The sequence below is a fragment of the Diorhabda sublineata genome, chromosome X, assembly GCF_026230105.1.
Source record: "Diorhabda sublineata isolate icDioSubl1.1 chromosome X, icDioSubl1.1, whole genome shotgun sequence".
NCBI classification, from domain to species: Eukaryota; Metazoa; Arthropoda; class Insecta; order Coleoptera; family Chrysomelidae; genus Diorhabda; species Diorhabda sublineata.
Window position 1 is genome coordinate 37,478,089 of NC_079485.1, and position 22,508 is coordinate 37,500,596.

The 22,508-nt window shown below is 29.5% G+C and overlaps 3 protein-coding genes across 3 annotated transcripts; 2 read left to right on the plus strand and 1 right to left on the minus strand.

Annotated features, from left to right (window-relative positions):
• Positions 1 to 621: 621 nt before the first annotated feature.
• LOC130450670 (protein claret segregational) lies at positions 622 to 10,369 on the minus strand. Its single transcript, XM_056789191.1, has 5 exons — positions 10,209 to 10,369; positions 5,259 to 5,647; positions 4,403 to 4,771; positions 3,777 to 4,115; positions 622 to 2,407 (listed from the first exon to the last, which is right to left on the minus strand). The coding sequence occupies exons 2-5, from the start codon at positions 5,638 to 5,640 to the stop codon at positions 1,698 to 1,700; spliced, it is 1,800 nt and encodes a 599-aa protein (XP_056645169.1). The 5' UTR covers positions 5,641 to 5,647; positions 10,209 to 10,369; the 3' UTR covers positions 622 to 1,697.
• Positions 7,410 to 8,445, plus strand: LOC130450671 (transport and Golgi organization protein 2-like). The gene has a single exon (XM_056789192.1). The coding sequence runs from the start codon at positions 7,573 to 7,575 to the stop codon at positions 8,287 to 8,289; it is 717 nt and encodes a 238-aa protein (XP_056645170.1). The 5' UTR covers positions 7,410 to 7,572; the 3' UTR covers positions 8,290 to 8,445.
• Positions 10,370 to 10,954: 585 nt separating the features above from the next.
• Positions 10,955 to 22,508, plus strand: LOC130450672 (ubiquitin-conjugating enzyme E2 N). Its single transcript, XM_056789193.1, has one exon. It carries the CDS (start codon positions 11,178 to 11,180, stop codon positions 11,631 to 11,633), a length of 456 nt encoding a protein of 151 aa, XP_056645171.1. The 5' UTR covers positions 10,955 to 11,177; the 3' UTR covers positions 11,634 to 22,508.

Here is a 22,508-nt window from a genome sequence, read left to right on the forward strand (position 1 = left end):
ACCACATAATGTAACACTCCTCAAGTTTAATAAAAATAATTTCGTTTGATTAAACTAAACATAAAACAAACAATATAGCCTCTATGGAAAAAATACACCGGTCAAAAACTAACAATTTACAGAAATCAAATACGGCTTGCCAGTGAACGTTCAACGCGCAGTAGCGCTAGGTGCTACGTCCGCTGAATGCGACCAATATTTCATTTTGCATCGAACCCTCATAGCTTACAAAAAACATGAACAGTTTATAAACAACCCAGACAAATTAACAAAAATCTTTTCGGGACGTAAATAATAAACAAATTAGTAGTACTGAACTGAATTTATAGTCGTTGGAGAGTAGGTAAAAGGAAACTGTATTTGATAAATTATAAAAAATATTTATTCAATATTTATTAGAACTCAATTTTTTATTAACTAATACTGAATATTATTCTTCCAACAACTGTTAACAACTTTTTGGAAGACGATAGTTCAATTTGATTGGCCTCTAAAAGTTTGGGATTCAACTGTAGTTTGTTCTTCATTTTCACAAAAATCAAGACATTCATCACATTTAGATCAATACTTTACGAATCTTTGAAGCGCTATAAAATCATGGGTAGCAGAAACAAAATGCAATTTAACAATGAATACACTTTATTCATTTACCAAAAGGGCACAATTATGACATAGCCATCTTTATTTAATTTTTTTGGGGTTTGTAACAAACTACAATATATTGTTACACTCAAGCGCATAAACTAGATAAATTCAATAATTAATCACATAGTAAAAAAAAATAAAATCTAAAAAGTGTACGAAGGGTAACCACTTTCTCCTAAATAAACTGTATACATTCACATTTTGACAAAAAATATAAACATCTCCAATATGATTCAGAAATTATTATTGAATGTATTAACATTCTTAAATAATACAAATTAGGTGATGAAAACTTTCCTTTTTACACAGCTTACACAAAGCAATCTAACAGCAATAATTTGTTTCTAAAAGTTTACAGTGTGTCCCATTTTTACATTTACATTTAGAAAAACCTTTCATGGCTATTTGAATTTATAAAATAAAAAACAAAGAGAACTTTCTTATTATGGAATAAGAAAAGGAGAAACAGAAGTTTGTTGTAACACTATCAAGACTACAACAATTCTAGTAAATATATTATCCCAAAAAATCAATTTCAGATATTCCATTGATGCAATGTGTGAAAAGATTATGATACCACAAAACAGCGACATCACAGAGGAAGCTTTTAAATCATAATTTGGAAAATTTTTGGAGGTTAATTAAAAAAAAATAATAGAGCACAAGGTAATAAAAGTTTTAATAATTTTTCTTTTCAAAAATGATTTTTTTATGAATAGTACATATTGTGCTAGTAGGTTTCCTATTCAATTTCTTAATATCAATGCATTTAAATGGTTAACATGTTCTCAGAATTTTTCCTTAAAGGCAATGGGACAGTGGAAGAAATAAAAGAATGGCGATTTGACAAAATATTACAATTTATTGAAAAAATGTTAGAAACATTATAACTTGAAGTATCGCGTTTATTAATAATAGTTATAATTACAGTATATAAAAAACTCAGGCGATCAAGCTCCAACTGTTTCAACTGAATCATGAATATAATACAGTAGAAGGTAGATTATAAGGAACAATTTAACAATAATGGTCAACATCAAATTTAATAAAAATCAAACAGTTACTTCATTAATATTAGTTTTATTTTTTTTAATTTTAGTTTTAACTTCTTTAACTTTAGAAGCAAATCGAAGAGAATTAATACTTTCACTGTATGTTTCCTCAAAAGGAGAGATATTAACTATCATCAGAGTTTTGGAATTACCTCCCAAGGAAGATTGTAATAGATATGTTAGCTTGGAGTTTCTGTAAGGGATGTGCTTATCTTTATTGTGCAAAGCTAGCATAACACTACCTAATGCTGATAAGCTTTTGTTAATACTTTTTGTTTCCACCAATCTTGCCCCTTTACTTGTTTTACCTGATTCAGATCCAGCCAAATCTACTAAATTGATTGAACCTGTATAATGCGTATTGCAGTCTTCATCTTTACCTGACAAATATATTTTTGTAATAGCATGTGATCTAGAACTATGTTCATTAAAATCCGTTGCTGCCACCATCCGATGTTTTTGGGCTAATTTCATGTAGTACTCAAAATCTTCATAAGTTGATATTGGTTCAATTTTCAAGTTGGTAACTGTAGTTCCCCTTCCTTCATTATAAAGGATATCCAAATTTTGATTTGTGTCTGGGTCTAATAAATCTCGAATATTTTCATTGTATATTTCCAAAAAACTTACCCTCACTTCATATTTCCAGTTATACTGTTTCAGGTTTTCAATTGTATCAAATATTAAATTTACACTTCTAGGAATCATACCTAAAACAATGAGAAGATGTATTATATATATTTTATCCATTTTTTTTTACAAGGGCCCAACAATATTTTATAAAATAGTGTGAAACAATTCAAAAAGCAATAAAATTATTGGTGGATTCAAAAAATATATTTCTGAAAAATAATGCGTGAACTGGAAAAAAAGAGAAAATTCTAAAATTGATGATTTATATATCGGGAGAAGCAATAACAAAGTTAAAATGTCCTAAAGCTCCTATGAGAATAGAAATGTTTTGGTCGAGCAATGTACTGGTACCATAGCTCTGGTACAGCAAAGATTACCACAATTTTAAGTTCTACTCTGACTTGAAGTATGACAATCATCAAACAAATAATTTTGCTTACTTTGGTACAGGCACTTTACAGCAGCAAAATTTGTCTTGTAGCCATAATTAGTGCTAAGTTGGAATTTTTGGAACTGTTGGTGATATTTGTACTGAATACTCTGATTAGATTACCACTACAACAACACTCACAATTACACTGTCTGACGCGCGTTTCGATAACAAGTTATCGTCTTCAGAGACTGAAGGTGAACTTCCTTACTTACCTTCAGTCTTTTAGTTGGTTATCAAAACGCGTGTCAGACAGTGTAATTGTGAGTGTTGGTATAGTGCGTTCAGTATGCTATATTAGTGCATTAGCCAAGATATGGTGTGAAAAAGGTTAACAAAACTTAATACACTCCTTTTTGAACCTAAACTTTTAAACCTAGACTGAACACAGTTACTTACCTTTACCCAAGAACACTAAAACCGAGAATCCATATTTTCTTTAGTAATTAGTCATAAATTTCAGTGATTGCTGCCGATAGTGTATTAACGTTCTGGTGAGCGATACACTCAATACATTATTGAAATAGTAAGTTATCATGAATGAAGTATTATGATTTAGAATGGCGTTAGTTTGAAAACCTGTTTGGAATTGATGGAGATTCAATGAGATCGTCTTAGAAAGACATATGGTACAAAATGATCTTCAGGACATAGAAACTATAGTAACAAGTAACAAAGAAGTTTTTGTAGGTTGAGTTTTGAATTTGAAATTTCCACTGAAAATTGAATAATGTGATAGGTAGGTGATCTATCTGACCGAAGATAATAGTTTACAAAAAACAGTCAACATTTTTTAACCACCTGACAGATAAAAATTCTAGATCATGAAGAAACTTCTATAAGGGAATCATTTTTATTGTAAATACTATTATTTATGATGATCAATTCCAAATGAAGTGAAAATCAAGTACTTTGTTCAGAAAATATTGTATTATTACTTATAAATGTTATTACAGCTATGTCACTAATGCTTTAATGTTTATTCATAACTGAACATGCATTAACAATATACTCACCAAGATTCTCTGGGTCACTAGCACCTTGCATAGTAAATGTTTTTCCAGATCCTGTTTGACCATAAGCAAAAACACATACATTGTATCCATCAATAGCAGATTGCACCAACTGTGACAATTCTTCAAAAAATTGACTTTGAGTAGCATTTTCATTAAAAACTTGATCAAAAGTAAATTCCATCTTGGTGTCTGTTACTTTTCCAACAACTGGATTAATATATTCTTTGGTGTTTTTAATTTCTAGTGTATTTTCATCAGGATAATTTATCCAACATTTTATTTTCTCATTTTCTAATTCATTTATAGGCGGTCTGACTCTACAGAATACTCGAATATTGCCTTAAAAATAAACATTTTATCAATAGTAAAATTTTTGTTACACAATTAGTTTCTTCTTTTATGTAAAATTTTTCACAATTCATGTTTGTGGGCTTGCAATGTGATAAGTAAGATTTTGATTTGAAGCACATTATAGTATGTTAATATTAGATTGCATGATATACTATTGTATAATCGTGAACGGTTTTTCTTTTGGAATCGGAAATATACATTGTACCACCATCAACTGATAATAAGGCAAAACGGAAATAATAGTAAATAGATAAAAATGTTCAATTGTTAATTACCTTTCAAGTCTTGAATGGTATTATGAAGTCTCCGTCTAAATTTTTCATTTATTAAGTGATCGTTTCTCATTTTTATTGCTAATTGCTGCAACTCATCATATTCAATTTTTTTCTCATCTAGAGAAACTTGCAACAATCTATTTTGTTCTGTTAACTTTCTTATTTCTTCTGTTAATTTCATTTTATTTGATTCAAGCTCTTCCAAGAATTTAATTTTATTTGCATCAAGCTCTTTCAATAACTCAATGTTATTTGCATTAAGTTCATTATTACTATTTTTCAATTTTTCTGTTTCTTGTTCAAGTTCTGATATTCTTTGAAGATATTCAGATATTGTCGATTCAAAATTTTCTCTCATTTTTTCAGAATCTAAAAATAAACAATATTTTTATTGGTAAATAGCAATTTTTTATGACTAAAAATCTTTATAATCTCCTATTGTAGATACTAATGTTGGAGTATTACAACATTTTGTTATCAAATAACTTTTCCATTACAATCTTAAAAAATTTATTTGTAATGTAACTACTTTAATTGTTACATTATATCACAAATCAACTCAAAATAATAACTATAAATATAAATTTGGGTGAAGTTTTAACAGAATTTATTACATAATATTACAAAATTATCATTAAAATGACTTGTATGTCCCTACATTATATCTTTTCTCTGTCATAGTTGAATTAGTTTTCTGTAAGTAGATTTAATTAACTTTCACAATTTATTTATTAAAAGTTCTCGTTAATTTCAAATGTGAAGTTTATATTTGTTGAAGAATGTGTTCAGTTATCTATAACTAGGCTTAATACGCTATTAATACATAACATATTTTTAATTTTAGATTATACTTTACCAGCACAGTCTGCCTTCAGTTTTGAATGAACTTCCTGTAAAGTTTTATGTTTATCACTTAAAAGCTGGAACCGGGTTTTGTAATCCCAATCCGGAACTTTCTGTTGTCTAACTACCTTGGATTTTACTTCATTGTCGGCTTTTGTAGTTGCAGGTCTTTTTACTCCAGGTTTTAGCGTAGAAGTCGATGGAAGAGGCATATTCAGTTTTAAATTTGTCATTGATTTTGACCTGCGAGGCAATTTCGCTTGGGAAAATTGAGGTCTTTCTTTGGGTACAGCAGACTTAGCTAAATTTAGTCTAGAATATTGTTTAAGATCTATCAGGGGAACTGGAAGAGGCTGTCTGAGTTTAGATGGTTTTGGTAATTTAGATTTATCCATTTTGTGCCTACAAAAAAAACTTGAATTCATTAAATTGCAAAAAATAACATATTTTTCGATTAGAGATAAGATCAATATTTTTCAGTGTGAAATTTTATTACTTTATAAAAAACCCTGAAATGGATTTTGGTCAAACCTCAACAGGCCTAGTTTTCAGATTCAGTATTTTGACAAATATAACTATCTCTCAACCATAAAACGATCAATTAGAAATCAAAAAGTCCTTATCCAAACCAGTTACATTATTTTTGTATGTGTAAATAATTAAAATATTTAAAACAGATAAGATAAAGTATACTTAGAACTCTCATGACAGTTATTTCTTGAATAAAAATTATTGAAACTGTTATATACATAAAATTGATAAATTGTTTACAATTTATTTCAAGATTTTGATGAGGTTGAGAATTAATAAGAAAAAATTGAGACCCAATAGCAGCAAAAACAAAATCTTTTGACATATTGGTCCAGCTATATTATGAGCGGTTCCTTATTGGGAACGTGTCAAGGAAACACCAGTGGACTAACTTTAATATATTTTCCGTGTTTGAATACGTATTCATTGTATACATCATCTGGGACTGAAATTATGGTCAAATAAAGACTTAAAGAAACGTCGAAATTTATTTTTCTTTTAAAAACTTAAAAAAACAAAAGTGACCTAAAATCAAGAATATTTAGATACATAAATATATCAAAAGGTCTAAGAAATAGGAAATTAAAGAAATATATATATATATATATATATATATATATATATATATATATATATGTATGTATATATAAATATGTTTTATTAAAACTTCTTGAGCTCTTAGGTTGATTTTTTATTAGAATGTTATTTCTCCTCGACGTTTCGCTTCCAACTTATTGAAAATGATTAAAAATAATTGATAAATATTATATAAATTCGATAAAATATGAAATAAAATTTTTGTTAGAATTATTTTTTTTAAATGTTAAAAAATAATTATATCATGTCATGACCATCCAGAAATATATTATAAACTACATTGAAAAAGCAATAAAGGGATTTAATAGGCTTATGTATTTGTTAAGAAAAGTTATAAATCCATCGTTTTACCTAATCTAGCTCTTGCAAAATTTGAACAAATTTAATTTTTGGCCATATTTTTATTTGTTATTGTGAGTTAAGTGACCACTACTGAATTTCAGTATTATAGAAAATTACATCAAAATGAAGGAACAAACTACTAATACTACTAATAAAATTTTTAATAATACAAAACAATTAGTTATATCAAAACATTTAAAAAAATATTTTTCCCAAAATCTTTTAGAACCAACAGAAAGCAAGAAAAAGGCGTAAATATGTGCGAAAAACGTGATTTTTGCGTAATTTTTCGAAACTGAAAGTATATGAAAATAGGTTGTTATATGTACTGGTAACGAGATAACCCCCATAAGGGTGTTAATATTTTTGATAAAGAAATAAATAACGTCAGGCATATATAGAGTTCATATCATTAATAAAAAGATCCCTTCTATTATTGAATTTATTCCTATCACCTTCCTATGTCTATTTGTTTGCTAATGTACTGATTACATAATATTTTGCTCTTATATGATTAATTATACCTAAAAATTACTAATCCAAAAACAAATACAATTACATAAGTATATATATATATATATATATATATATATATATATATATATATATATACAAAGTCTATATATATATATATATATATATATATATATATATATATATATATATATAGACTTTGTAAACAATAGATAAATAATGATAGTGAATTGTAAGGTTATGATATAAATAGAATACAAAGATATCTCTAGTCTAAAATCAGTTTCAAATGTGCAGTTGTATATATTGATCCAAATCCTGAAATAGGAGGATACAGATTAATTTTAGCAACTAACAGAGATGAACACTATGCTAGACCTGCCATGCCAGCTCATCTTGATACAAACACCAATATTATTGGAGGGCAAGACATGGAATTGGGAAAAGAAGGAGGTACTTGGTTAGCTTTAAAAAAGAAAGGAGATCGAAACAATGGAGAAGGTGAAAAATATTGTATTGGTATTATTCTTAATATGAGTGGAGTAACAATAGACAATGCAACTGGTCGAGGGTATATAATTAAAAATTATTTACAAAGCGACAGAACTTTTTTTGATTATACTGATATTTTGGATAATACTTTATTTAATGGTTATAACTTTGTTGGAGTTGAAATAAGTAAAGATGCTACTGTTATTTATCATCATAGTAATTTTCCAAACATCAGTTCTCGATATACTGGAAAACAAATTGCAGGCTTTGGTAATTCTCCTATAAACAATCCGCTAAAAAAGGTTACAGAGGGTACACACCGTTTTAAAGAAATTATAAACAGAAATATATATGGAGAAGAACTGGAAAAAGAATTGTTGGAATTAATGAAAGATCAAACAAAGCATTTACCAGATACTCAATTAGAAATGTCGAATTCTAAAGATGTGAGCTCAATTTTTGTTAAACTGCAAAAATATGGTACAAGAACGCACACATTAATATTTATAGACTATAACTGGAATATGCAATTTGTTGAACATACTCTTGAAGAACCAATTGATATTAATAAATTCAATTGGAAAGAAACCAGAATTAATTCAGCATAATAATTTTTTTCATAAGAAAATATTTTACAATAATTAATGGAACTGTAAATGAAAAATATATCTCTCAATTTTTCTGATTAAATTAAAAAAAGAACAAATACAATAACAATGTTAAAGAGTTAATAAAATTCTTTAGAAATAAATTGTACATCAAGACTTGTAGTACATCTTGACTTCCCTAATTGATATCTTTACTTTTGATTATTTTTGGGTTGATACATATGCTGTCGTAGGTCGTTTGGATAAAATAATAAAACTTTGTATTAGAATCAGTGTATTCATCTCGAAATTTCATTAAAATATTATACCAGTAGATTGAAATAAACTAATTGATAAAATTAATAATTATTAATCAAAGAAATGATACACATAAAACAAGATAAATGTTCTGTGAATGATAGACAAGATATAAAAAACCTCAGCCAAAGTTACCATAATTTGATCAATTAGTTTATTTCAATGCTTCCAAGGAAGGAGCAAAACGTTAAGTTATACATATAAAAGTGATATTTCATCTAAGTTTTATTATTTTATCCAAACAACCTACGAACCCAAGAAATTAGAGAGGGAAAAAAATAAATTTATACTTAAATGGTTGAAGAAATCTGGTAAATATATATATATATATATATATATATATATATATATATATATATATATATATATATATATTATATCACACCAGCAATGAAAATTTAGTGGTCCAAAAATATAACTGGTAGACAAAAGTAAAAAAATTAACATATGCATGCTACACACATTTTTATACATATTTTACGGCATATATAAATTCTTTTATCCAAAACAGCACAGTAAATATAAAACATAGGTTTTTTTAAAAATATTTTGGGCGACAAATTTGTCGTCGATGTGTATGATTTTGGCGACATTTCTTGTTAATTTGGTGACAATTGTCACTATGTTGCCATGCTGGCGTGAACCCTATATATATATATATTATTGTTCACCAAATGATACCTCAAGTTATAAAAATGATTTATCTTCCTCGTAATAATTGTAAATAATGCCCAATAATGTTAATCTATAGATGTTATTATTCACAATTTTTCAAATGAAAGTATAATTTTTGAAGATATTTGATATTGCTTATAGATCAACAATGTGTTGAAACATTCAAAAGATAAATGATTATTTATGAAGGGTTGATCACATTGTTGAAATAATTTGTTTTATCTCCTTTCCCAATTTGTAATTTGCTTCTACCCATTTTTTGTGCTACCAGGGACAAAAAGTTCTGATCTAAAAAGAATTGAAATATGGAATAAAATCTGTTTATTATGTAATGAGCTAACAATATTAAGCAATCAAAAAATGTATCTTTCCATACTAGAAATTTATGTAAAAGCAAAATATTTCTATAAGACTAGTTGTGAATGTGTACTTTCATCATTCAATTAGGCTTTACTTTTCTATATGATAATTGTCATAACAACAAAGTTTGCCATGTTTCAAACCATTATACTCATTATATTATAAATAAATTATAGTGCACCTATATATTATATAGCTGTAGCTATAAGTTGGTTAATGTCAAACTCTTTAACAAAGTTTACTTCAAACCTGAGGTAAGCAATATATTCAAAATATTGAGGGCACGACAGACCTATCGAAAGGCCTATATGTGTAATATTCCTTGACCGTTCACCAACCCTACTATGAACTTGAGTGAAGGTTTAAAACAACTACAATTCAGTCATATTAAAGTTAAATGTACTGTTATCAATACAAAATTTCAAAACTAATAAAAATAAATCCGCACTTTGTCTGTACCTTTCTACCTACATTTTAAAATACCCTTGCACTTCTCAAAGTACATGGATTAATGTTTTTCCGTTAAATGCTATGATATGATAATAAACTTCCTCATATTCTACGACATAAAAAATATAAACACTCACCCAAAAGATTTATTAACAATACTTAAATAATGCACGTTATATACTATTAATCACTTTTTATTTCTCAAAATATCATATATAGGTTTATGCATTATTCAACATTAACTGTAACGTACGTTATTTGAAAATTCAAACTTCATCAGTGTTTTATAAAAATGACATCAACGTTCGGCAGCTCATATTTACACTTGCGTTCAACTAGAGTTGGCGAACACAGAACTAACTATAGAATCCCTGATATGCGTTAGTCTGTACATCCGAAAAGAGATTAAAGTAGTGTCTGCCACGCAGTATTGATCTAATTGTGCAACTTTGCTCTTAACTAACCAGAGTAGCAGTCGAACAGCAACGATAAAATAGTAGTGATTAAAACGATTAATTCAATTTTCAAAAATTACTCTCTCGTTTTACCACTTTGCTACTGATTATGTGTAGGCTAGCATAAACATATTCAAGTGTGCAGTCACCCAGGTCAAGTATAAGAAGAAAGAGCTAAACATCAAATAATTAGCCAGCGAAAAAAGTAACTAAAAACATGACATCGAAGGCTAAGATGCAAATCAGATTCCAAATTACATAATCATGCATATTCTTCAATTTTAATTGATTTGTCTGGAAATTTTCATATGATATAGGTTCCAATGTAGAATATAAATTTGAAAAGGTTATTCACTTAAACAATGTTGGTGTTCGATTTTAGTTTATTTTCAAACTACCCGCCAATGCAGTCTCAATCTGTCATGCGCAATGCGGATAAAATTGCGGTTGCAGAATGAAAACGTTTGTGGATATGTCGGATTTAGTTATCTACCGCCGTGATTAAAAAAAATAAAGTATAGTTAAAAAATAATGAAAGAATAAATTGATCAAATAAAGTTACAATTCGTACACGCATATTTTGTGTGGTAGTGAAGTGATTTATTTATACCAGCAGTTAGATAAATATTCACACTGATAACTAAGTGAAAAATGGCAGCCCTTCCACGCAGAATAATTAAAGAAACTCAACGTTTAATGGCTGAGCCAGTACCAGGAATTAGTGCTGTACCCGCAGAAGATAATGCTCGTTATTTTCATGTAATAGTGACAGGTCCTGAAGGTTCCCCCTTCGAGGGAGGGTTATTTAAATTAGAATTGTTCCTTCCAGAGGACTATCCTATGTCAGCACCAAAAGTAAGATTTATCACTAAAATATATCATCCAAATATTGATAGACTGGGTCGAATATGCCTTGACATTCTTAAGGATAAATGGAGTCCGGCTTTACAAATCCGTACTGTCTTATTGTCCATTCAGGCCTTACTTAGTGCTCCTAACCCAGATGATCCATTAGCTAATGATGTAGCTGAATTGTGGAAAGTAAATGAATCAGAAGCTATTAGAAATGCAAGGGAGTGGACACGAAGATATGCTATGGACAACTAAGTGTGCTCCAAATGAATATTGGTAAAAAACATAACCATTCTACTTTTATCTTAGTATATGTTTTGTTTAATTTAATATCAAAGTGGAATTGTCATGTTCCTTACAATAGTTGTATAAAATGTATGCTAATGAACATTCTGAAGATATAATAAGTTTATCATTATGGTGGTTCATAACAGAAATTCTTTATTTAATGGTGTATATTTTTTCTTCACAAATCCTTTCATACTTCTTCATTTTATAGAGTCTTTAACATGTTCAGTGCTGTTTAGAGGATAATTGTTATACTTTCACATTTTTAATTAAATATATATGCTGAATTTGCTGAGGATAAAGTCAATTAACATTTCCAAAATTTAGAAACAAAATATCAAGTTTAAAATTCAGTTTTAAAAACAACTTCAAAATAAACATTATAAAGTACTGGGGTGATTTGGTTAATACATTTAATGATTGATATAACAGTATGTTTTAAGTAGTCAAGAACAGCTAATTTATGTTAAATTATATCAAGGAAATATCTTCATTTTTGCTACAGCTATTTTAATTTATTTGATATATTGTCAATGTAGATAGTTTTTTGTTAAATTTTTGTTAATATGGTGACAACTACATATTTCTCTATTTTTCCTATTTATCCATTTATCCTGTAGAAGTTGTATACAATCAGTAATCTACACATATGAATAATTGGCAATGTGATCTCTAAAGTAATGGATGTTTAGTTGTATACAATTTTTTTATTACACTAGTGAACCTTTCTATATCTTTGCAAAATAATGTGTATAACATCATTATTGCTAAAACATTTCTACATACAATGCATCTTCAACATGTTAATATTTTAGGTTAAATAAAATGCTTATGCCAGTGAAAGTAGCAATAAGTCCTTTCTTATTTCTCTCAGTAAAGTCAGCTTATTTAAATTTCATAACAATTGAAAACATTGCGATTTAGACTTAATCTGGTATATTCATGAAATGGTTATTCCTAATTTATTTGATTTTTTTTAATTTTATCCAGAATACATTGCTTTTTGTTGTTGTTTTGATATCAATGGTCTTCATGAAACATACTTTGCATGTAGTTTTGTCTTGAAAGTTTACTTGTGAAAGATAAAAATTCACTTGATAAACTCACTTCACTTTCTTTATGCTGTAAATAAATAACTATTTACCCTTTTGACATTTTCACAACAGAATTATAAAATTCTTGTCAGAGATGGTAATATGAAGTTTTCCTCCCATTTTTTTATTTTTGCTGCATATTGCTACACAATTGTGGCTATGCTGTAATAACAATTACAATAGTTTTTATTTAAATTTTTTGTAATAATCTATGAAATCTCATTTTTAATGAGTAAATAGATTTTTGAAATTTTAGTTAACAATCTTATTCCTTTTCTAACCTGTAACTGTAAGTTGCCGAATGAATAAATTTTGGAATATTGGAAATATCAGAATGTTAAATAAGTAAACCAATATTGGAATATATAAACAATTGTACACTTCTGTTCAGTGAAACAACAGACAAGTCTTTGGCAGATTTTTGCAATTTTTTAGTTGTGTAAATTTACTTGACATTTTCTGTTGCCATGTTACCGATATTAAGTTATCAGGTAAGTATTTACAAAAACCTTCTCATTATACCATAATTATTAACCCTTTCAGTTCAGCCAACTTCCAATTTGGCAATAATTGCATCTTTCTGGATTTCAGTTACTGAGAAGACACTTTTACTTCAACTGAACTCAATTATTCAGTTATCTGTCACTGACAAAGACAGTGACATTAGGTAGAAGCTCCTTCATGCAGACAACATGTGAGTGTATGCTTTTTCAGTGAACAGAAGTGTATAAATGGTACTGTGATGTAAGAATAAATGTTCATTAATTTTTTATATATTTATATATTCTACTTTTTAATCATTTCTATAGGGCTGTTGTAATTATAATGACAAAAAATCAGTTTATCATAGTTCTTTTGAATATCATTATCGATGTTTTGTGATGAAATTATAAGGACTTTTTTGGAAACTGTAATCAGGTTAAGCCAAGGGTCAGCAATCTTTGGAGTCAGGAGAATTAAAAATCACAATTTTTTGCTGCCAATAATAAATAGTACTTACATAAATAGAGTTTTTTGGTAAAAATATAGTTTGAAAACACGCTTTTCAAGCACATCAAACTAAGTTATAAATATTTTTTTATAAGCTTAAAATAATAACGAATAAAAAATAATAATATTTTTGTGAAAAAAGCGTCGAGGGCTCGATGTACGAGAGTATTTTTCATTCATTATTGTTTTAAGTTTATTTACAAAAAATATTTTCAATTTTTTTTAAATTATGTTTATTTTTCACTTTTTTAATGGCTTCGATGCTTATATACTAACATTCCGTAGTTTTCAAAGCTTAAAAAACCATAGACAAACAACCCGTCAGCTGATCGCATTTGTGGGTACTAATATCAATGGCGGCAATCTCCCAACTTGCCAATTTTGAGAAATCATAGAAAAACTGTTGTGACTTTCTGGAATCATTATCTCAGATACTAAAAGTACCATAGAATAGGTATTTCCATTACAAAAGCTATCTTACAACAGATTTGCCTAAATATTTTCCAAAAAATTGAAATAAGTAGCATAACATATGGAGATTTCCGTGTTTGTTTCTCAATGCTGGAGAATGATAGTTTTGTTACCAAAACAGTATATTTAAAGAAAAATCCATTTACAATGATGATTGAAACAAATTATATTTGAATTACAATTGTTCTAAATCAGAAGGTATTTAGGGTACATATTCTTATCAAAACAGCCTATAAAGAGAAAAAGTCATAAAATATGGAAAAAAATTATTAATTACAGTTAAACTAAAACAGAAGGTATTTCTGGTACATAATATTCACAAGAAGTCTCCACTTGGTCTGCATCACCTTCTATGGCTTCTGGATCTGCTTCGGTGGGAATAGCTTCATTATAAAAACTCAAATCACTTAAGGTTTTCCAATTTTTTCTGAAGTGTTTGCCTAGTAGCAAATCTTTCAGCTTCAGTTCGTTCACGACGTGACCTTTCTCGATTCGCTCCACACTAATAATTCTAGGAAATTTCCATTTTTGTTATGCTTTTGAAACAACCCAAATCATTCTTGTAGTTCCCCTCGTATTAGAATATTTCCAGAGCGACATCTCTTTAGAAAAAATCTTTTGGAATTTTTCAACTGAAAATGCCAAGATCCTGGCAGCTTAAGGACTCGTTTAACGGCAATTTTCCAATCAGATACTTCACAATCTTCACGCAAATGCAAACTTGCTGCTGATTCTGAAGTTAAGTCCAAGTACTCGTTTGGTTTAGTAATGACTTCCAGTTTCTTGATTTTTTGTTCCACATGACCAAAAACCAAGCTTTCAACATTTTTTGGAACATCCTCAGATAGCCACCTTCAACACATGCCAATTAAGGTGCTGTTTTTATTTTGTCCGCTGCATCCGTCGGCCATCAATCGTACTGTTGCCGCATACTAGTAAGTTCTCTGAAGCTGGTGATAGACAGCCGAGACAATTTCATTTGATCCCTTTCCACACTCATTTTCCAGCCAATAATAAGAGAATACAATATCTTTGGTCAATGCTGACTTAGAAATCCCTTGAACGATAGTGAAATTGTATAAATATAACTGTCGTGAATAATACGCAGCTTGGTCAGGAACCTTTGGCAACACTAAATTTTTTTGACAATTGAATAATAATATTAAACCTTGACGTTGTTCTCTTAAAAGCTTATGTATTTTTTTCTAAGTTGCTAATTTATTTCTTTCTTCTTCATTAGATGCATTTTTTATTTTCTACACGATTTCCAAACAGGTGCAACAAACATCAGTACGAGGTGTCTTGAAGCTCAAGTTGAATTTGGTAGTAAAAACAAATCTAAAATAGTACCTCTTAACTTGTAACTCTTAATCTACTGCATTGTTGTACATTTTGTGCATTTTATTTATTGATAAATCAGATGGTAGATACATTTTCCTTGAGACTGAGCGACAATAGTGTGATTCTATGCACTTGAAACTTTTATGTAGCTCTCAATGGCATTTTGCTTTTCCTTTTCCAGAAACATAGGTGTCTTACGGTCGCCTCCCCTTTTCTCTACAGGTGTATTTCCGGTCTTTGAAAAATGTTTCATAATAGAATTCAAACGATGCTTTCCAACACCTAATATTTTCAGAAATGAAGCCTGGCATACAGGCAAATTTTCCTTGTAAGAGTTTCTTACAAAACATTTAACAGTAGTTTATTTCGGTGTATGTTCGTTGTTTTTTGGTCGGCGGCGTTTACATGGTGCTACTGTGCAGTACTTAAGAATGAATGAGTCTTGTGGAAGCTTATTAGTGGAACTAAAAAATGCTGCATGAAAATCTTTTACTTCTTTCATTATAAGCAACATGCATTTGTAAGCTTGTGTCCCATGACCACATGCAAGGTACTCCTGTAACGATTTAGGTGAATACCTGGAAATTAAACTAGAACTATTAGTTCCAGCGTTCATTATATATGACGTCCAAAATTTGTAGTGTAATATTGTTCAGACTAAAATACAAAGAATCACAAAGCAGTAACAGAAATCGGCTCTACAGATACATAAATAATTTGGTCTAACCTTAGTCTCTTAGCCACATTACACTTCCATTTTATAGGATCTCTGTTTCTTTTCCTTGCAGCATCTGGTGTGACGACAACTGGAGCTACTTCCATAGTAATCACTATTTTACACAATAATAAATGAATATTAAACTTAATTATTAACAAACTTACTGCTAGCGGAAGGTAAACTTACTTGGTAACACTGGTTATGAGCTGAATAGCTTTCGCGCCATAATCGATTGGCGGAAATGGAGATTGCTGGTTTCGATATTTATCTCGTAGAGGAGATTGCCGTATTTGTTTCTAATAGTAACTTTGTTACTGCATTTTTCATTGGATATTACCGAGAATGATACATAACTGTGTACTCATCTGATAAAGCATGCAAGTATGGGAATTATGACGTATAGAACTCGTTTTGCTAAAAAAATGGAGATTGCCGCTTTTGATATTAGTACCCTCATTTACCTACTGATCTACCCGGGTAGAAGGGATCCAATCGTATGACTACGACCCGATTAATTCGATCAGTTTCCGAACAATAGTGAACGTGATTGAGGTTAGTTTCCGGACATTCAGATCATGAACGAGTTAACCCTATCATAGTTTCCAAAAAGTCCTATAGTCATCCAGAAGACACATTTCAATTCCAAAATCAATGTCTGGTATGATCAGAAATTTTTCAAATTCCTTACAATGTTTATGAAACGCTAAAAATACTGAAAGCAATATTCAATTGGGCTATCTATAGACTATTCACAATTAAAGTTACTAAGTTACTTTCAGATATGTTAATTTTATATTAATGTACTAAAAAATATATCTTCAAAGAACTCAGCAGGAATCTTATGTATTTTGGATTTTCCTGGTCCCTATTTTTCAAATCTCAGCAAGATGTATTCTTAAAATATAAGTAATAAAATAAATACATAATACTCCAAATTATTCACTTCATTTGCATTAGTTTAAGTAAGAATTTTTGTTGCTAAATACAATAAAGTTGAATTTATTAAACTTGTAATAATTAAAGTTCAACTATTAATGTATATACATCTCATTGAACAAAAAAAGATCATATTTGAAGGTAATTGGAAACAATGAAAAAAATCCAGAACTAATAAGGTTATTACTGAGTCCTTCATAAAAAATTATGCAACGCCCATTTTGTACTATTTGCAAAATCTGGACACACACAACGGAAGAAAGATAATAGGAGAAGTTGAATAAATTCACAATAAGACACTTAACAGCAAAAGGTTTTCTCATCTATGTTTTGTGATTGCAAATAAAATGAAAATAATTTAGTATTTATAAAAAATCTAGGTTAGCCAATGTGTTACACTAATACTCGTTTGCTTTAGGTACTAGCAGTAGTTAAACCTGAATGTGAGTTTTTTTCTTAAAACATACGATAAAAGGTGATTCATAGAAGGGACTTGAGAAATCTTTCAATTTGACAAATTTTTAAATTTCAGTTACGTCAAGTTTGAGGATAAAGGATAAAATATTGCTAGACATCAAAGTATTTCAGACTTTCAAAGAACAATATTTTCTATTTTGTGACTATAAAATTGTATCAATGAGAGGATTCAGCCGAGGAAATTATCAAAGCAACTGAGTAATTTCATTTAAATTGTCATTTCTTAATCGTAAATTTGTAAATGAATTATTAGATAAAATAATACATAATAACGACGTCATTGTAAGCTTAATATTTAACCATTTTAATGATAAAAAAATAAATAACACATGACACAGTATTTATTAAAAAGAAATCATGTTTTTATAAAGTGTGGTCCAACCAAAATGCACGATGTTAATTGTAAATAAAACAAAAAGTTTTCAGATAATTATCTTAATATTTTTTATAATGATAGAAGAATCTATGACAATTATGTGTGAAATAAAATATCGGCCAAATGCTCGCCACGGCTTCGGTGGCATACCTCTATCGGATGGTCCATATTTTCAATGACTCCGAGACATAATTGAGGTTCAATGTCATTAATGTGCCGAATTATCTCATCCTTTAGCTCTTGAATTGTTCTTGGCTTATTAACGTACACTTTTTCTTTCAAATATCCCCCAAAAAAAAGTCCAACGGTTTCAAATCATATGATCGTGACGGCCAATTAACATCTCCACGACGAGAGATAACACGACCATAGAATTTCTCGTGCAAAAGAGCCATTGTTTCGTTGGCTGTGTGGCAAGTGGCACCATCCTGTTGGAACCGCATATCGCCCAGGTCCATATCCTCAGTTTATGGCCACAAGAAATTCTTTATCATCTCGCGATAGCGAACACCGTTCACGGTAACTACTTGACCGACTTCATTTTCGAAGAAGTACGGCCCGATGACGCCGCCAGCCCATAAACCGTACCAAACAGTCACTCTTTGTGGATGCATCCACTTTTCAACAATCACTCGTGGATTTTCATTTGCCCGAATGCGGCAATTCTGCTTGTTAACGAATCCACTGAGGACGCTGAAGATAATTTTCTTTGTAAAGTCACCATTCACTTCTGTCTGTTCCACCAACCATTCGGCATATTGACGATGCTTGAAATGGTCAGTAGTCTTCAGCTCTTGAGTCAATTGAACCTTGTAAGCGTGTAAATTCAAATCTTTATTCAAAATTCGCATCAGTGATGTTCACGAGATGTTTCATTGTTGGGCACGACGACGAGTCGAGGTTGACGGCTCTTCTGCCACACTATCGCGAACAACAGCAAAGTTTTACGCAGAACGAACGGGGCGAGCATGCACAGGTGTTTTCACATATGATACAGACCCGGTTTGCTGAAATTTACGCACAATTCTCCTCATTATGGACACATTTGGTTGATTGTGCTGCAAAAAAAAATCACGAAATGCAGTTTGATTCGAACGCCCATTTTCGTAAAAGGTTTTAACAATCTTAACGCTCTGCTCAATTGTGTACCTCTCCATGGCTGAATTTATCAAACACTGAAACAAATAAATGTCAAATTAAGTTGGGCAAAAAAGCAAAAAACTTGACGTAAAGGTGCGACTCACAATTAACATCGTGCATTATAGTTGGACAACCTTTTATAACGCTCATATTTTTATTAAGATCATAGAATGGCAAAAGAAAAAAAAAGATTGAGTTATGGATATGGCTATTAACAATAAAATTCATTTACTATTTTATTTTCCTATAAACCTGAGAACTTTTGGGGTCTTGTGAAATGGTTTGCCAGATTAATCAATCCAATAAGAATAAATGTTTACTTTAATAATTATATCAATTATGTTTAATGATGTCCAATTTTTTTAATCAAGCTATCTTTTTATGATGTATGTAGTTATCACAAACCAAGTTCAGTCTTATTCATTTCAAGATTATTATAAAAAATGAAATCTTTGTTCAAGGTCATAATTGATAAGATAAATGTAGGTATAGTAATCCATCTCCTATGTAAATAGCTAAGTTAGTCCAGTATAAATAACATTTAGTCCATACATAATAACAGCGTAGAATTATATCAAACTCATTTTAAATTTAAATCACTACTGAATATACCTAAACTTCAAATCAAATCAAAACCTAGAGCATCTCTATCTGTAACTTTTGATTTTTGATTCAAGGGGTGATAATTATCGGATATATTCTAATAATTTTCTTTCAAAAGGTATGATTGCTCAAACAAATGATGCTCAATCTTGCTCAGAAAGAACTTGAAATATTAAACGTAATAATGCTATGAACAATAGTTTACTTTACTAGTTGCTGTAATACATGCAAAAGACAGCAGAATATAAATATCTTGTTTATGTTCAAAGTTTGAATTTTTGAAGTTGTAAAGATAATTTTGGAACACCTTGTATATATATATATATATATATATATATATATATATATTCTTCTAGAGCAAGAAGTAGATTGTTAATGTATTCAATCATTTATTGGACTAAAAATTAGATAATGGACAGCTTATTTACTAAAAGGAAATTTATATTATGCAGAATGGATGTTTTCCGGTTTTTGGTTTTTATTTTGTATTTATTAGTTCTTTGCCATCCATTGTATCACCTCAGTCCAAAACCAAAAAAAAAATGAGAAAAATTATTACATTTGTTCGGGTATTTCTATAATTTGATCTTATGCGAAATAGCTATATACACTAGATATCGTTTATAACGACTTCCCATGGACCAGGCACATTTGGTCGCTATAGCCGATTAATTACATTAAGCAAATGTGAAATAGGAATTTTGTTCAATCAATTACACATTGCCAACATATAATAATAAAATGGTTTTTTGGATAATGATATAAAACTTAATTTTTGTAAAGTAATGAACATACATAAAAGGAAAATATACTACATATTAAAATATGAAAAATATTTTACATACACAAAGTGCATTTAAATTATTTTACACAGCATATAAATCTTTTTACATTCATATACAATTTACAGGTATTAAACCAAAACGAAACTCGTTTACAATTTAAAATCCTCAATTTTCTTCAAACATAAAATTATACAAATAATTTAGTATGTAGGTATAAATTTTTTATCAATTTCGAGCTGAAAAGTAATCGGTAATAACTTTTTATTTTTAACATTTTTTTAGATAAAACTTTCGCGAAATTCTTTTTTCAATTTCATCAACGCAAGTTTTAATATTTTGAGTATAAAATTCATTGTCACACATCACGAATATTTCTTCAGGAGTTGTGCCGCCCTTAATGCTTCAGTTAACGGTGGGATGTCCAGTTGGTCTTGTTCATCCTCGTCTCCATTGTCGCTGTCAATATCGGCGTCAAGTTTATTGATAAGGTTCTCATCACTAATAGTATCACATTCAGTGTGTAGACCCTCGTCAATTTTCGCATAATCTGTTAAAACATCTTTATTTATTATGGTTGGCAGTTCTAAGGATTCGGACCACGGCAAAAACTCAGGTTCATCCAGTGCGTTAATTTCGGCTGGTTCTGATGGTTGTTCCTTATTTTGATTTCCCAGGACACCAGAATGTTTGAAAAAAATTTTTATTGTTGTCGCATTTTTGTTTCCCGATTTTCCTCCACGTCTTGAAGAAACCTTAAAACAAGCTGTTTTCTAAAACTGGGTACCACACATATACTGGGTTTTACCGAAACAATTCGAGCTATACCACCGGAATATTTCGGGCCGATCTGGTCAGAGAAACCAGACCTTAAGGCTTGTAGAATCACGGGTCCGGAAAATATGGTCGCTATAACCGATACGTCGTTATAACCGAGGTTGTTATAAATGGTATCCAGTGTATATAATTTTATATATTTTGTCAATATGTTTGAGATTTCTGCCTGTATACTTCCTAATCTGAACCGTTAAATTCAATTTAGTGATTGCGAATAGATACATTTGAAATATACTTCAAGGCCATTACTTATATATTACAAATAAAAACTTTCTATCATGGTGAAAATTTGGTTTGCAGTACCTCATGTACGTCAGTTATGACAAAAATCACTTTTTGGTAAACAACCTCATCTAGTTAGATATTTTCATGTTCAAATATTTCTGTTATACGTGTAAATCACCTTTAAACTTTAAAGAATGTCTGTGAAATAAAATTTTTACAAATGTATTTTTCTAATTCATACAAGACAAGTTATAATGTAATATTAATAAATGTTGTATAAGTTTGTCAATCTAGTCAGATTAGCGCAAATTTTAATTAGCTGATACTTCAGAACGGGTATCTAACTTTAGGGAAAAAATATGTTGCGATTACCTATCTACACACCAAACAATATTTAACTGATTCTTTTCTTTCCGAGACTCGATTTCTTATTATTTTCATAAACTAATATATATTTTTATAAAAATTAATTGTTCGTTTTCATATATTCAACCCCTTATAATTATATCGCTGGCGCTAATGGCAGAAACGGAGTGGACTCTATTTAACGACTGTAATTTGTCCATTTATCTACAGTTATAAATCCTATATAAAAAATTCTGATACAATGTACCTTTGTACTGTTGATAATACATGATTTATTTTTTTATGCATATTAGCACTGAACATGTTGCATTTTGGTCACTTTATTTTTGGGTATGACTGAGCTTTAGGAGTATTAAAGGATACTTTTTTAAGCTTTAACTGTATACAATTTAGCATCAATTCTGTGCAGTTATATTGAATGATGGATTTGTAGTTTGTTGTAAATAAAGGTATGTAAGGCTTTTTACAAATAAATTCTTTACATTA